At 39.2% G+C, this 16,894-nt stretch overlaps 1 protein-coding gene across 3 annotated transcripts in view; it reads right to left on the bottom strand.

Moving 5' to 3' along the window:
• Positions 1 to 16,894, bottom strand: part of LOC100752741 (heat shock factor protein 2) — a 52,918-nt gene that overhangs the window by 23,522 nt on the left and 12,502 nt on the right. The window contains exon 2 of one of the 3 annotated variants that reach the window (XM_027398453.2): positions 4,494 to 4,649. In XM_027398453.2, the coding sequence (XP_027254254.1) occupies positions 4,494 to 4,571 (78 nt within the window). In that variant the 5' untranslated portion in view covers positions 4,572 to 4,649. Of the gene's footprint in view, positions 1 to 77; positions 297 to 4,493; positions 4,650 to 16,894 lie in introns of those variants that run through there. The other 2 variants (XM_027398452.2, XM_027398454.2) reach the window with 2 other exon arrangements.

The raw sequence follows: 16,894 nt of genomic DNA on the forward strand, positions 1-16,894 counted from the left end.
GCCGCGGGAGCCGCCGAGCTCGCCCAGCCCAGCCGGCCCAACAGGGCCACCCGGGGCCACCGAATCCCCGACCGTACCTGGCTCCAGGTGATGAACTCATTGGTGTGGGTTTCCTCCACAAGCGTCCACAGCTTGCTGAGGAAAGCCGGCACGTTGGAACTCTGCTTCATTGTTAGCCAGGCGCAGGGATTCCGAATTCTACTCCCGAACGCGGAGGTCGCTTCGGCTTCGGCTTCGGCTTCGGCGGCGGCGGCAGCGGCGGCGGCGGCAGCTGCTCCCGGGGACGGCACACCGCGCAGGCGCGGCGGCTCCCGGGCTCCGCCCCCTTCGGCGCCGCGGGGCGCGCGGCGAGGCGGGGAGAGCCCGCGGCCGCACGTGATGGACAGGGCTTCGTGCTCCACCCCTGCGTTCGGCTGCCCGCGCCGGGCCTCTTCGGGTCCAATCCCAAACCTCGGGTGCAGCACGGAGCAAGGCGATTGGCTGGCCCCTGGAGGAGGGGTGGGCGCAGGAGAGATTCCGCCTTCTCTTGTATCTTTTAGGCAGGCTCTCTGTAAGGGACCGAGGTGGGGACCTGGGAAACCTTGTTTGGTGCATTCACGTGGAGAGCGTTTGGGTGCACGGGCTGTGGCTGGCACAGCTGACAGAGGGCAGAAACGCCCAGGGGCCGTTGACTCATAAGTCTGGCCGGCGAAGAGTCATTTGCTCCAGTCTAAAGGGGAAGACATAAATCACGTGGGTCAGAGAGCTGCTCCAGCAAGATGGGCTAGGCCCCTGGTTGAAACTATCTTCGAGATAATGACTTTGTTTTACATTTTCCATGGGGAGAAAACGGTTCATTTAAGACACCTTTTAATCAAAACCTGAAGCTTTAATAATAGTTCGTTATTTACTGAGTACTTGCTATTATATATAGTATTATAAGCCAGAAAGTGTTTGGAACAGCTTACATGTTGTTTTCAATTCAGCAGACATCAGGTTCCTGCCATTAACACAGTTCAAAGTCTAGTTTATAGTATTTGGGTCAAAATTATTCTATGTACCTTACAGAGGTTTTTCTCTGGCAATGTGTGATTTGACAAAACTCTTTGGTCTACTAGCAACCCCACCCCCACCCCATTTCTTCATCGAGAATAAGACTTTTTAACCTATTAAGGGTGGCTGTAATAATGTGGATCTTTGAAAATAAAGAATTCTTTAAAGGTTTTGTTTTACAAAAAAAAAAAATACATGAAAGAATGCCAGGCGTTGGTGGCGCATGCCTTTAATCCCAGCACTGGGGAGGCAGAGGCAGGCGGATCTCTGAGTTTGAGACCAGCCTGGTCTACAAGAGCTAGTTCCAGGACAGTCTCCAAAGCCACAGAGAAACCCTGCCTCAAAAAAATCAAAAAAAGAAAAAAAGAATGATTTGAAAACAGACAATAATTAACACTCCATAAAATTCAATACAAAGTTGGTTTACTTCCTGGGCATATGTACAATAATACATTAAAAAACAATAGCTGAGCATGGTATTTCAAATTTGTAAGTCCAGCCCTCTAGAGGCTGAGGCAGAATTGTGAAGCAGTGGAGGCCAGCCTGGGTTAAATATGAGCTCTAGGTCAACCTAGATCCTTATTCTCTCTCAAAAAGCAAGCATACAAAAAAAAAAAAAGAAAAGCAAGCATACATTATATCTATATGCATACATAAATACATGCATATACATTTATATATGTACAACTTTCAATAAGTATTTACTGAATTTTTTGCTACAAAAATTGGACATCTGATTAATATTTGATGAGACCTTATTTGACAAGGGCTTTACATGTATTGTCTTATTTAATCTTCACAGCAACCCAAAGAAGATACTTCAAAGGGTCTGATTCTGGTTGGTACAAAGTCTATTCAACCGGTTATACAAAGCTAATCAGAACCAACCCTGTTACCAGATTCCAAAAGTGGGTTGGATAGAAGTTTCCAACTACATTCCACTGTGACAATGTGTTGATTTCCCTTAATTCAGGAATATTTTTCCAGTCCCAGAGATAAAGTGCCAGTAAAAATCCTGTTATAGTTACCTCACAAGATAAAGATCAAGTAACTTGTTTCTTCTTCCTGTCTGTCTTTGCAAGCTTGAAAATACCTTTTTGAAACAGGAATCTAAACAGCCATTTCCAGACTCCAAACCAGCCAATATCCTTGTATACGTTCCAAACTAAGTCCTGCCCCTTTAAAATGGCACAGAAGACTGTCAATAATCCCATATCATCTCCAGTCCATTCACTGTCAATCACTCTTCATGTCTTGGTCACATGATAGCTGAACTGCAGGCAACTGTTCACATTCTTTCATATTTCTATATAATTCTGGAATGCTGTTGATTCTGCCAAGTTCCTTCTTAACCTGTGGAGGTGAAGCAGAATTCCACACAGAACTTACAATGACTGTTCTTGATTGTCAACTTCACCCTGAGTAGCTGCGTACACCCATGAGGGATTTTTCTTGATTGAATGATTTGAAATTAGAAGATTCACCCTAAATCCAGAGCTTTTGAAGTGGAGAGATCCACTTTAAGTCTGGCCACAACCTTTCCTGGCAGGCTGTACAGAAGAACATGGAAGGAGGAAGCACTTGCTGTTTTCCCTGCTTGCTCTTGCTGGCAACTTCATCCTTCACAGGTTAGAGCCTGCTTCTTCAGGGCTCTGGCATATACTGAAGAACAGCTGAGACATCCAACCTTGTAGACTGTACAACTACTGGATTCTTGGACTTCCCATTAAAGGACAGCCATTGTTAGACTAGCAGGACCACAGCCTGTAAGCCATTCTAAACACACACACACACATTATATTACATATAACAGTATAAATAACATAGTGCATATAGAATATATTAAATGAATATATGTATACATTTTATCAGTTCTGTTTCTCTAAGAACCCTAATATAGAATACATCTGGTTTGTAAACTCTTCCTTAATAAACTTGTACTATTCCATTTAACATAAAAGTATATCTTTATTTACATACTTTTTATTCTAGATTATAAGGATTTATTAGATTCACACTAGATTATGAAAATATTTAATAGAAACAGTGTACATAGTGCCTTATATACATTTGCCTAGCTAATATTTGCTTAATAAATCAATGAATACATAAACAGATAAAAGCTAACCGTCTGCTTAGTCTTCCATGACCACCAACTCTGGCTTAGTTGTTCCTCCTCTGTGCTCCCATAGCTTGGGGAACTTTGTGTCCAAAATGTTTATCATAGGACAGTTGCTCATTTACCTCTCAACACCCTCATTGCTCTGACAGACTGCTTAGCCTGTGTACCCTGTAGATTCAGCACTAAACACAGGGCTAATAACATAGGGACTACTCGATAAATATTTATTACATGAATAATTTCAGCTTGAAAACATCATTTGGACAAAACGTACTCTACCTAATAATTAGGAAGGCCCGTTCAACTTTCTGTCACTTAGTGCAAACCTTCCTGTTTACCAGAGAAGAGACTGGGTGGGTGGGGAGGCAGGCATAGGACTAGCTCAAATCAGAGGCATATAGCAGAGGAGTTATTAGCATTGAGAAAATATATGAATCTTGAAAAGGCCAGATAATAATGGCATGCTATTGAATCCTTCCCTTGAGGTCATTTGTGGTGTCCAAACAAATTGCAGTGGCAAAATGCTTAAGCACTCTTTAGGTTGGTATTTCTACAGATGGAAACTTTCAAGAAGACTGAAAGTTATAAAAATTTTTTTCAAGGATGATGTTTTATTTTGCATTTTATTTCTGTGATTAAAAACACCATGACCAAAGGCAACTATGAGAGAAAAGTTTACTTCAGCTTATAGCTGAAGTGAAGTCAAGACTGGGACTCAAGCAGGAACATGGAGGCAAAACCAGAAGCAGAGACCATGCAGGGATTCTGCTTACTGGCTTGTTCTCCAAAGCTTGCTAAACCTGCTTTCTTATAGAACTCAGGACCACCTGTCCAGAGCTGCCCTGGTACCCAGTGACCTAGGCCCTCCCACATCAATCATTAATCAAGAAACACCCTACAGACTTGCCTATAGGCAATCTGATGGAGGCATTATCTCAACTGAGGTTCCTCTTCCCTGATAATTCTAGTTTGTGTCAAGTTGACAAAAACAAAAAACAAAAAACAAAAAACCAAACTAACCAGGACAATTGAAACCCTTGTCAGTTTGCATATCAATACAATACTAAATAGTAATCTTTACTTGTTTACCAATATCAACATGGTAATATAAAACATTCCAACTTTTAAAAGTCCCACCGTATTTAAAAATTCAAACATTTTCAAAGTTCAATCTTTTTAAAATATCCAAAGTCTACAACTTATGGACACTTGTAAATCAAAAAGAAGTTAAATACCTTCTTATTTCAAGAGGGAAGAATCAGGACATAGTTACAATCAAATCAAAGCTAAACCAAGCTCCAACAATGTAAATCAAATCTTATAGCTCAGTGTTTTGTACCTGAAGTTTATTCATGATGTTCTGGTCTCCAAAGAGCTTAGGCAGCTCTGCCTCTTGTGGTCTGTCATTCACAAACATGCAGCTTCTCTTGTAGGTTTAGGCCAACACCAGTCGGCACTCACTGCTGTTCTTGGCAGTCATCCATGGTTTGTCCATCTGCAATATATTGGGGTCTGCATTGCAACTGGACTGCACCTTCACCGATACTCCTCTTAAGCCCTCTTCAGGGATTCTGACACTGCTACATGGTACCAAACCTCAGCTCCTCACCCTGACCCCATAAATCCTGGCGTTGTCATTGCAACTGAGGCTGCACCCTTATCAATGTCATCTTCTGGTGCCAAACATCAACTATCCTTCATGACCCCCACATGCACTCAACACCCATGTCACCTTGAAGACTTTTATATATTACCAAATTCAGTTGACAGCATGAGTGGCAGCCTTGGCCTTCTCTGGACCTCAGCTTCTGTGTGCTGACCATGAGGAAATACTCCCAGAAAATTCCATTTCAATGATGCTAGCGTCTTCATAATCATGTCTGACTTGTGTTTATGTTTTTGTTTTTCAAGACAGGGTTTCCCTGTGGCTTTGGAGGCTGTCCTGGAACTAGCTCTTGTAGACCAAGCTGGTCTCAAACACACAGAGATCCACCTGCCTCTGCCTCCCGAGTGCTGGGATTAAAGGCGTGTGCCACCAATGCCCAGCAATCATGTCTTACTTAACTCCAGCTAACCAGAGTCATTTGTCCCAGTGAAAGTTTCACTTCAGTGGTATTGGTCTATGGTTAACCATAGCTAATTCTTCAGCTCCACATGACCAGATAGATACACCAGATTCTTCTCACATCATTTCCCTTTGAAGTGTCACAAGCCAGGCTCCATTTCTCCAAGATAATGCACTGTTCTCAGTCATCTTCCAAATTTCCACAATAGCTCTTTAATCCCTCAACACTCATTGTTGTATTTTCCAGCCCAGTGTGTCAAACTCCTTCCACAATCCTCCCCTAAATAACATGGTCAGGTTTGACACATTATCCCCCCACTCTTGGTACCAATTTTTGTCATGGTTTACTTTCTATTGCTCTGGGTAAACATGACCAAAAGCAACTTCCATAGGAAAGGGTTTATTTCGACTTTCAGTTGTTTCATCATGAAGGAAAGTCAGGGCAGGAACTCAAAGCAAAAACCAGGAGACAGGAACTGAAGTGAGGGCCATGGAGAAGTGCTGCTTACTGGTTTGCTTCTCTTGCTCAGCCAGTTTTCTTACGCAGCCTAGCCTGAGACTGGCACTGAATATAGTAATTTAGGCCCTTCCTCATAATCATTAATCAAGAAAATACACCATAGCCAATATGATGGTGGCATTGACTGAGGTTCTTCTCATATAACTAGTATCAAGGTAACAAAAAACTAGGAGAGCTACACAACATCCTTCTTCCTAGGGCTGCACTTGTATGTGACAGGCATGTAGGTAATGTGTTAGTATGATTTGCAGCAGGTATGGCTTAAAATGCCATGTTGTGCTCGAAAAACCAAAAAAAAAAAAATGCCATGTTGTATTGAATTTGTAAGAATCTAACTGACTTTCTGGTTAAGGCAATGGTGTACTCTGGGTATATCTTAAGTATTGAAAGTCCTATGCTCCAAACAAGGCAAGATGCTTAGTCATCTCAGCTCTAGTCTGCTCTAGTCTTCTCCAGTCACTGATGCTGGACAAGAAGCAAAATTTGGCAAGTTAAGGTGGATAGGTGATTAAACACTGGTTATACCAGTTAGTTTTTGTCAGCTTGACACAAACTCGAATCCCCTGGGGAGAGAGAACTTCTACCGAGTAGGAACTGCCTCCCTCAGATTGACCCATGGGCATGTCTGTCAGGCATTTTCTTGATTACTATTTGATATAGGGTGGTTCAGCCCATTGTGGACAGTGCTATCCCTGGGTAGGCAGTCCTGGGTTCTGTAAGGAAGTCAACTGAGGAAGGCAGAAGAGGAGGCCAGCCAGTAAGCTGCATTCCTCCATGGTTTCTCCTTCAGTTCCTGCCTTCAGGGTCCTGCCTTAGCTTCTTTTGATGGTGGACTTTAACCTGTAATCTAAATAAGCCCTTTCCAACCTGCATTGCTTTAGGTCATAGTGCTTATCTCAGCAAAAGAAGTAACTAAGACACAGGCTTTAACCCTTTTTTGAAACAGAGTGGAGGTATTCTTTGACAGGTACTCCAGCAGATGGCTGATAAATGGATGGATGCACTCTGTGTTCTACTCACAGCCCTGATGGAAGTTGGCTTATTAGAAAGGAAACAGGTCTAGACAATTGAAAAGTCTGGGAGCAGCAAAAAATGGAATTAGTTGGTAAGTGACTTTCAAACAAAGTCTTCCATTATTTTTCACTACAACAGGATATATTAAGGCTACAATTTCCATTCTCCTCATTCCAATTGAAGGTGGTGGTAAAGATAAAGGAGTTTGCAGTTCATCTTTCTATATAATTATTCCAATCACTTGATAGACAACAGAGATAATTGAGCCACCTCAAATAGCAAATACATTGTATATTGATTGAGCTCATATGTATACCCTTAATTTGAATACTGCATTAAAATGTAGATACTGGTTTGGTTTCTGGCAGACACAACCATTATTAGGGGTATGTCATGATCTAAGAGGTGTGTACGGAAGTGTAGGATTGATGAGAACACTTCTTTGCTGTTTAGCCAATATAAACAGTACCCAGGCACCAGATATAGCAAGAAAAATTTCCTTTCTATTTTATTCATTCACAGTGTGTTATGATACAGTTGACATCAGGAAAAGGCTCAGGCCATGTTCACTGGGATAATGGCAGCCTTCCAAAATAGAGTTAAATGTTGTCTTAATTATAACCTTGTAAGACATGAGAAATAATTGCTAAATAGCAAAAATCTTAATTTTTATACCTCTAATATATGGTGGTTGCGTGTTACATTTACTCTGATTTGCTGTAAAATACCATTTAAAAATATTGTAGAGTATAATAGTTCATTGTAATCTGTACTCTAGGGCAGTTTAACACTTGAAATATTGCAAAGGTGAATGCACACTTTTCTGGTATTTAAATTGGCATTAGAAGCATTTATCAAATGCCTAAGTTAAGAAAACTTATCTTAATTTTTCTTCTTTTTAAAAAGAACATCAGAAGTTGTGTTAATTATGATGACTGATATAAAAATGAATATTTACTTTTTGGTAGTGCAAATAAAGTTTATTTATATCAACCCAAAGCAGGGTTTTTGCTTGAACTATTGGTCCAATTGGGAGTCATATATCTTGAGTGACAACTTATAGCCTTGTGAAGATACCCACATTTTTGGGTTCTTATAAGTTCTACTGAAAGAGTTGAGTGGCCTGAGGTCAATGTAAATAAATAAATAATAAGGGGCTACAAACCATTCTTAAAGTACTTAGAGCCTGTGAATCAAATTAACAAATTGTTTAATAAAACGTGTTCTTTTCTCTACCTCGTTGAATGTATGTTCATAACAACAGATTAAAAGATGGATAGAGCCACAGTTTTTCTAAGATTAGTCTAGAAAGTGAGCATGTGGTTCAGTGACACAGTACTTGGCAGATTTCCAGCCACAGGTATTATTGCCTGGTGTTTTATGGTGGAAGGCTGGTTTTAAATGATTAATAGCATAAAGATACATACTTATTTTATTTTAATTTTTTGAGACAAGATCTTTCTATGTAGCTTTTGTTGGCCTGGAACTCAATATGTAGAACGAGTTGGGCTTGAACCTGATGTTTTTGCATGGGGCTTATCTGCATGCTTGACCATACCTGTCTGTGATTTATATAACTATTAACCATATAATTTAATTATATAATTATAACTTACAATTAAATAATTATTGTTATATGGTCATTGAATACAATTATTGTTACAAATATTTACTTCAGTAAAGCCACTGGTTGTCCTTATTAAAATTATCACACAATTTTTTGGTAGTATTTATCAAAATATTAAAAATGCAGTTAAATTCAAATCCCAAAAGTGTGAACTTTTCTTTCTAAACTATAAAAATAAATATTGAACACTAAGAAATTATGAAGTTATGTTCATGTATTTAAATTATAAAATTTTAGAATTATAAAATTGTAAACTAAATATGAGCCTAATTAATGACTTAAAATTTTAATATAAAATTATCCATATAGAATTGATACTTTAAACTTAATGTTTTGGGAATATAATCAAATTCTATCATGTTTGGAAAAGTGAATCATTTCCTTATACTGAAGCCACTTTTGTGTCTGCACAGCCTGGAAACTTTATTCAGGGCATTTGAGACTCAAGCATTTTCCTGGAGTTCTCCATTGCTGGAGTGGTACAGCGTGTTCCAGGTTATTAATATTGAGTGTTGGATCCCAAGTGGTAAAAGGTATCCATTTATTTCTCAATAATTTTTTAAATTTTATTAACCAATTTATTAATTGTTTTAATGTGGCTTTGATAGTCTAGAATTTCTAAATCTTGGCTGAGAACCAGAATCAGAAGGTGTATTCATCCCTTCTCTGTTGCCGTGATAAGACGCCAGGAATCAAGGCAACTTACAGAGTAGAGGATGCTTGAGTTCACCATTCTAGAGGGATAGGAGTCCAAGATGACAGAGCGCGTGGCAGCTGGAGCTGACAGCTGAGCGCTTACATCTTGCACTGCAAACATGACAGAGCACAGTGCAAATCGTGCAACATTTTGAAACCTCAGCGCCTGTTTCTCGACATGCTTCCTCTAGTGAGGCCACACCTTAATCTTTTTTTCTCCTCTCCTTTTTTAAAATTTAAATTAGAAACAATTGTGTTTTACATGTCAGGCCACACCTTCTAAACTTACTCAAAGAATGCTACCAGCTGGGAATTAAGTATTCAAATACCCAAGACTAAGAGAGGACATTCTCTTTTAGGCCACCAGGGAAGGTAATAGTGCTTTTTTTACCAGCACTTTTGTTTTGAAAGGTATTGGACACCTGTAGTTACTGTAATGTCTTCTAGGCAACAGATTTCACTAGGTTCATACAACATGGTAAATACTTGTTTTATTTTAATAATTTACTTTATTTTATGTGCATTGGTGTGAGGGTGCTCTGTCCCCTGGAACTTGAGTTACAGACAGTTGTGAGTTGCCATGTAGGTGCTGGGAATTGAACCTGGGTCCTCTGGAAGAGCAGCCAGTGCTCTTAACTGCTGAGCCATCTTTTCAGTCTGGAAAATGACTTTGGGTACCCTCTGGCTGACTCAACTTTGTACATGTGAAAGAATTACAACTGAGATGTGTGTTCCTGGTAACATTCCACATCACATGAGATTATGGAAGAACGACTACCCCTTTCCCTAACTCTAATTCTTTGGGGACAACCAAAAAGAAATCCTATCATTGTAAATATTAAATCAGTTGCGTTTAATTCTTCTGAGTGGAAATGTGACAGAGTTCTATAAATTTGTGCAATGAAACAGGTTCTTCTTCGAACCATAAGTTCAGTAAGGAAGCTGAATCTCTGTGCTGCCCTTGTAAAGTTTATTACATGTGACTTTGTAGCCCTCCACCCCTGCCCCTTAGTGCTTAGGGATATAGTTTAAGATCTTACCAGCTACAAATGGCAGCTTTACTCTGTGAACTCCATTTGTTCCCATATAGAGTGTGTGTCTTTTATTTTATTGATGTAAAAGCATTTACACAAGGAAATTCATTTGACAGCCTGGTAGTAGCCTTGCAGCTTTTCTGCATAACTGACAATTCTGCATCGGATAATACATATGTTTACACACACACACACACACACACACACACACACACACACACACACACACACACACACACACACACCCCACACACACCACACAGGGGGGAAAGAGAGAGAGAGAGAGAGAGAGAGAGAGAGAGAGAGAGAGAGAGAGAGAGAGGGAGAGAGAGAGAGAGAGAGTCAGTCTGACACAGGGTCTCAAGTCCTCAGGCTGACCTTGGATTCCCTATGTAGTTGAAGATGCCCTGGAACTAGGTATCTCCTGCCTCTGATAGGATAGGCACCACCATTTCCAGTTTATGTTAATTGTTTATTGTACAGGGTTAAATAGTGTTAAATGCATTCAAATTGTGCAAAAAAACTTCATGGCTCTTTTATCTTGAAAATGTGCAGCCATATATGAATGAAACTACCACTTTCCCCTTCCCTCCAATTTCAAACAGATAACACTTTACTCTCTGTCTTTATAAATTGGGTACTCTAACTACCTCTTCTACATAGGATCATATACTATTTGTGTGTGTGTGTGTGTGTGTGTGTGTGTGTGTGTGTGTGTGTGTGTGTGTGTGTCTTATTTCCCTTGGCACAATGTCTTCATTCATCTTGTAACATTTGTCAGAATTTCCATCGTATTTAAAGTGGAATAACAGGTCTTTGGGAGCATACATTTGGATTGCCTATTCTGGACACTAGTTGCTCCCCATTTTTTATTATTGTAAGTAGCAGACTATGAACATTGCTGCATATACATAGTTTGAGATAACTTTCTATCCTCACCTGACAACACATGGTAGAAATTCTTTCAAGCTAACTTACATAATTATACTTATATTACTTATAATTAATATACTTATATTACTAGTTTTAATGATTCCATGGCATTCTGTTGTGTGACTATTACACTATAGTCAGACATTTCCCTACCAATGGCGTCTTTGTCTCAGGGCTTTGAATTTTTTGTTGTTGTTCCTTAATGACACTGCATACAAGAAACATTTTTTTGGATGTAAGTCTTTAAATACTAGTGTTTATGTTTCTCTGAATTTAAATTTTCTGTGTATAATTTAAATGGTAAATCTAATCTTTCTAATATGGTACAGCATGTAAAAACAGAATCCTGCTCATTAAAAAGTTTCACATTTGAGCCAACAGAATGCTATTATATATGCTTCCAAGAATATGATGTGCCTAGCAACCAGAAATGTCAACAGCATGCTTCTATGGCAATAACAAATGTTTAAGCTTCACAAAAGACTCTACTGCTGAGAGTTCAGGCGTGATTTCATCACTGGCTAGAAATGAAAGAAAATGCTTTACTTCTATGTTGTTTTAATAAGATATTATTGCAATGCCAAGAACTAAATCTCATTACTTGTGACATGTTGGACATTTGTTGCTGAAGATGCAACTTTATGTTACTCTGGGACCAATTTCTTTCTGCTGCTGTAGTTTTCACTAGATTAATTTCTAATTTTCCTAACTAACTCCTTTGGTCCCATCTAGCTATTAGATCAAAAAGAATCTAACAAGTATTTATGAAGATGTTTATTGCATTGAGACCCAGAGAAGTTTGTTCATATTCTCTTTGATCTACCATCACTGAGCATGTGTGCATGTGTTTGTGTGTGTAGCATTGGAGCTTGTGTCTACTACATTATGGTTTATCTCCCTCTGGCTCTAAAGGAATTCAACCCAAACTTTACTACATTCCATGTGTGTTGTATCTGATGTGTGTGAAACAAGTGCCTGTTATCTCCATCTCCACCCAAAGTGAAAGCCTCTCTCTTTGCCTCTCAGGTTTCTAGATTGGTGTAGTTATAGTTTCCTCATATGTACAATTTCCATGCAAGGTGCTAACCAGGCATCCAAATCTACCCACTTGTCTGGGCAGCTTTCTTGGCTCTTAGTCATGGGCAAAGAATGAATGTACATGAAGATTTGAGAGGCCAGTTGAAAATTAAGACTACATGAGAAGGTAAAGTTCTTAGTTTCCCTCAATGATTTTGGTCTAATTATTTCTAAAATGTCAAAGTTTGCAAAAACAAGTCCCCCTTACCACAACAAAGGTATACTCTGGTCCCCCTGTTTCTAGAACTTAAAAAAGAAAAACAACCCAAAACTGAATATTCCTACCCAGAGGTTTGTTTCACCAGCAAGATCATTTGGATATTGAAAGTAGGTGATACAGACTTAAAATTTCTGTGTAGAAACCTCAGGATGTGGCTGTATTGCAGATAAGGTCTTTAAGATATATGATTAAGATAACTGAGGGCATGTGGGAAGACCTGATCCTGTATGACTGGTGTCCTCTCAAAAAGAGTTTAGGACACAGATACAGATGCAGTATAGACCTAGAGGGACTATGCCTGAACACAGAAAATGAAATGATTTCCAAGCCAAGATGAGATATTTCAAAAGAGACCAGACCTGATGATACCCTGCCCTTGAACTGCTTGGCTCCAGATACGTGGAAAAATACCTTTATATTGTTTAACACACATAGTGGTAATTGCGATGGCAGCATGGGTCTCAGAAAAATCAGGTCGGCAATGAAGCAGCTCAGCTATCTTCAGCCTCCTTGTCTTAGGTATCAATGTGTTGGTCCCAAAAGAGGGACCAACTTCGGGAGACGAATCCCACAGAATCACTCACAGGACACAAGTTGGATGCAAAAGCAAGAGGATTTTATTCCAATGAGTTGGGGTCTTTCTTTGAGAAGAGCACAACCCCAAGTTTCTAAAGCAAACAGTTTTTATAACTTTTTGGTCACTAGACAGCAGTGTGACAACAGATTGATTGGCTATAACATACATGAGTCATTTACTGATTGGTTGGGAACTGAACTTACAATTTTGCCCACGAGCGGTTTGGAATGTTATTTTGGTTTTTACACCTGCAAGGCCATGGGGCAGCTAGTGGTTTTTCCGGGAACAGAGTGACTTTTACTTATTTTCAAAGCTTGGGTGCTATGGAGCAGGGTAATCCATAATAATTTTTAGAAACCAGACAGTTGTTGAGGATAATAACATTCCTTGGAAAATAGTAATAATAACAACTTCCAGAGACTGGTCATCATGACCAACCATTTTATATGTTCTTTTTCCCAGAGCTGTGTGTGTGGCCAGAGTGATTTTCAAATACATGCTGGTTGGGTATCAGGCTAGGCTTGAGTTGGGGTCTTTCAAATGCTTTCCCCCATGCCCTCTGGATATGGCAACTGTATTTGCTGGCCTATCTGATCCCAGATGCTCTGAAGCTGGGCTCCTGCTCTAGCTCTAGTTTTTATAAGTGGACTCTTTGGACCTCTTATCTCCCACAGCGGAGACTACTAACATGTACTCCACAAAGAGGTTCCCTTCCTCCAGTTAAATCCAAAGTTCTGGTTATCCAGAAAGGCCTGCTGCTCTGTGTGTGAAAGCAACTCTCTAACAACATATTTTACTAAGATACTTGATTTCTAGTGATTGGATATACTGTGAAAGGTCATCTGTATTTTCATTTTAGTAACTAAAAGTTAATGATGAGATGAAAATATGGTTCTAAGTCTATATAAGCAAAGTATTTTCACTTATGTTAAAATCAAGGTTATTGATGAAATATTTGTTAATTACTGTAAGAAGCTTAATTAACACATCTTCATATCTAAGGGAAAATAACTATTAATGTTTTGGATGGTAGGCTGTTTTCCTCTTTGTTTTCACTATTTGTGTTGTTTTCTGGTGGTGGTTGTTATAGGAATCAAATCTAGGGCCTCACAGATGCTAGACAAGCACCTGACTGCCAAGAGGCAGTTCCAGTCCTTTTTTTCATTTTTTTTTTTAATTTTGAAATAAGGTCTTATTAAATTTCCCAGTCTGGTCTTGAACTTGCCATCCTCCTGAATAGCTGGGATTACAAATCTGCACCAACAGGCCTAATCTCCCCCTTTTGAATTATTTTCTAACAATAATTATATGGCTTGGCACTATTGACTTTGAAGCATAGATAATATTAGGGTATATCACTCCCATAATTCTTCCCCCTCCATGTAAACCAGCGTCCTTCCAAGGTCTACATGTATCTACCTGTTTTGTCTTCTTACACTGTCCACTCTTCCCAGTCCAGCTCATCTCTTACTGGCCTCATCTGTTTCTGTCCAATGCACCAAATACTTTACTGTTCATCAAACATGTCAGAAGAACTGCACCTAGGGGCCTTCTCCCTGGTGACTTTCCTTGCCTGGAATGCTATTTCCCTAGATTTCCTCAGCTTTTTTGTCTGAATTTTTGTTTAAAAATCTCATTTTTTCCTTGAGGCCTGTCCAGAATTGCCCATTCTGAATTGCAACTGTCTCAATATCCTCCCACCTGCAGACTCCAATACCTTCATTCTTTCCTAAGGTGCAGGACTACTGCTGAGCATGGTGTGCATGGTTGTAATACTACTACTAGAGAGGCAGAGGCAGAGGCAGTAAATTTGAAGCCAGCATGGTCTATGTAGTGAGATCCACACCAGCCAGAGCTGCATAGTAACAAGTCCTTGTCTCAGAAGAAAAAGGGAATGATTGCTTTTTTTCAATAGCGTATTCCAGAATTCTGAAAGTGTACCAGAACATTACAGGTTCTCAGTAGATACCTGTTGAAAAAAAAAAAGGTGTACAACAAAGAAAGCAAATTTTTGTGGAGCACTCATTCAGGCTAGTGACAGGATCTGGCAAAGAACATGGCATGAAGGTGGTTTATTAATATTTTGGTACAAGAGAGCCAAGCAATGATTCTGTCACAAGGGAATAAAGCATGGATATTGTGCCTTGAAACACGATATAAAAACTCAAATGCTTTGTTATTCTCAGAGCATTTGCCTCTCAATAATTAATGCTTATTGAAGCATTCCCATATCCCTTGTAAAAAGAAAAAGTATGCTGCGCACCTGAAAAATCTCAGCATTGATCTGTTTTGGGACTTTTGACACTTCATAGAAATTTCTAATCTAAATTAGTCAATTTGGTTTGCATTGTTAGCTCCCCTAATATTTCCTTGATTAACTCTGTAAGTATGCCTTTTTCTTCTTCTTTCTACCTTATTTGTTCACTTAGTAATTGTTCTGCCTTACCCATTCTCTTAGTCCTAAAATGAAAATTACTACTACTCCTTTTCATATGTCAGTGGAAGGTACTTTCGGGAAAGAGCACACACTTAGTTGAGAGATTATAGATATGGATCTTAGCCCCTCCATGGTCGGTAACAGTATGATAGAGAACCTCTGGGAATCTCATCCTCTTACTAAAACTCACAAGGCTGTCATACAAATTATAATAATAAATCTGAATGGATAAATATTTGATAGTAGATATCAAATAAACATTCACATTATAAGTGAGCAACCTAGTTGTCAGGGTGGTTTTTCCCAGTTTCCCAGGCTTATGCATTATTTTCGCCTCCATTAACCAGTATACAGGCTTGCAGCTCTTGCTACTCACTCCACTTGAAACACTGGTCAGCTAATGCTCAGTGAGTGCATTAGCTAGTGTGTATCCTGAGTCCTATCAGTTCCACAGAAAGCTACACAAGCATGACAATAGTGTACTGACCCTTCCAAGAAGTGTTCATGATCCAGTGAAGACACAAAGCAAAAACATGTAGAAAAATTAGAGAATAATAAATAGTACCCAGGCAACACTGCCTAGGAGTACAGTGAAATAGGAGAGCAGAGTGGGTCAGAGAGATTAGAAGAGCTCCTGGCAAATAACCTTTATTATAAAACTAATACCAGTGGTCAGAAAGAGCTTCACAGCATTTAGTGTACCATAAGTATAGTTATAAGGAATGTGTGCCCAGTAACTTTTACAATTCTCACCCAATTCCTAAGAATTTTTATCTCAGGAAGGAGAAAAAAAACAAAACAAAAACCAAGAAAGTACTAATCTAATTGTGGCCATTAGTATTTCCAGTCTTTCTCATTGAGACTGCAGAAGGTGAAAGGAGGGTAATAAAGGCAGAGTCTGATCTGAACATTGTGATGGGATCATCCCTATCATCACACACAATGTGTATGGGCTCAGCTGCTCCTGCATATCACCTCTGGACTCAACACCCTTCTTTCAGCCATTGCCCTTCATCTGACTTTCTCCACTACACTTATATACTATTTCACCCAATGTTATTCATCACACTCACTGATATCTCATCATCCCTTAAAGATTCCTCACAGCCTTTACCCCCATAAGTAGTTGTCATGCTAATTCCAAATCCCAAGGGAAAATACTGTGTTTTCTTGGAGTGCTGCATGGTAGTACTTTTATTATCTTTACTTTTATTTACTATAAGCTTTATCGTTCCTTTTTCACTTTTTTAACTGCCCTACTTATTTTATAATTATATACACCAACAACAGTTCCTGGTTCATGTCTTAGTATACTATATGTTTTATGCTATGCTATATGATATGTGACATTGGATAAACATTTACAAAATTAATGAACAGTGACAAATAAACTTTCTACTTCACAAAAGTAGGGATACTCTCAATAAACATGAAAGAAAAGAACAAAAACATTTTTTAGATGTAATATCTTTTTAGAGTTTTTGCTTGAGAACAGAAGAAGGGAAATGTATGGGTAGAATGACAAGTGGGTGAAAGTCAC

This window comes from Cricetulus griseus, chromosome 2, assembly GCF_003668045.3.
Source record: "Cricetulus griseus strain 17A/GY chromosome 2, alternate assembly CriGri-PICRH-1.0, whole genome shotgun sequence".
NCBI classification, from domain to species: domain Eukaryota; kingdom Metazoa; phylum Chordata; class Mammalia; order Rodentia; family Cricetidae; genus Cricetulus; species Cricetulus griseus.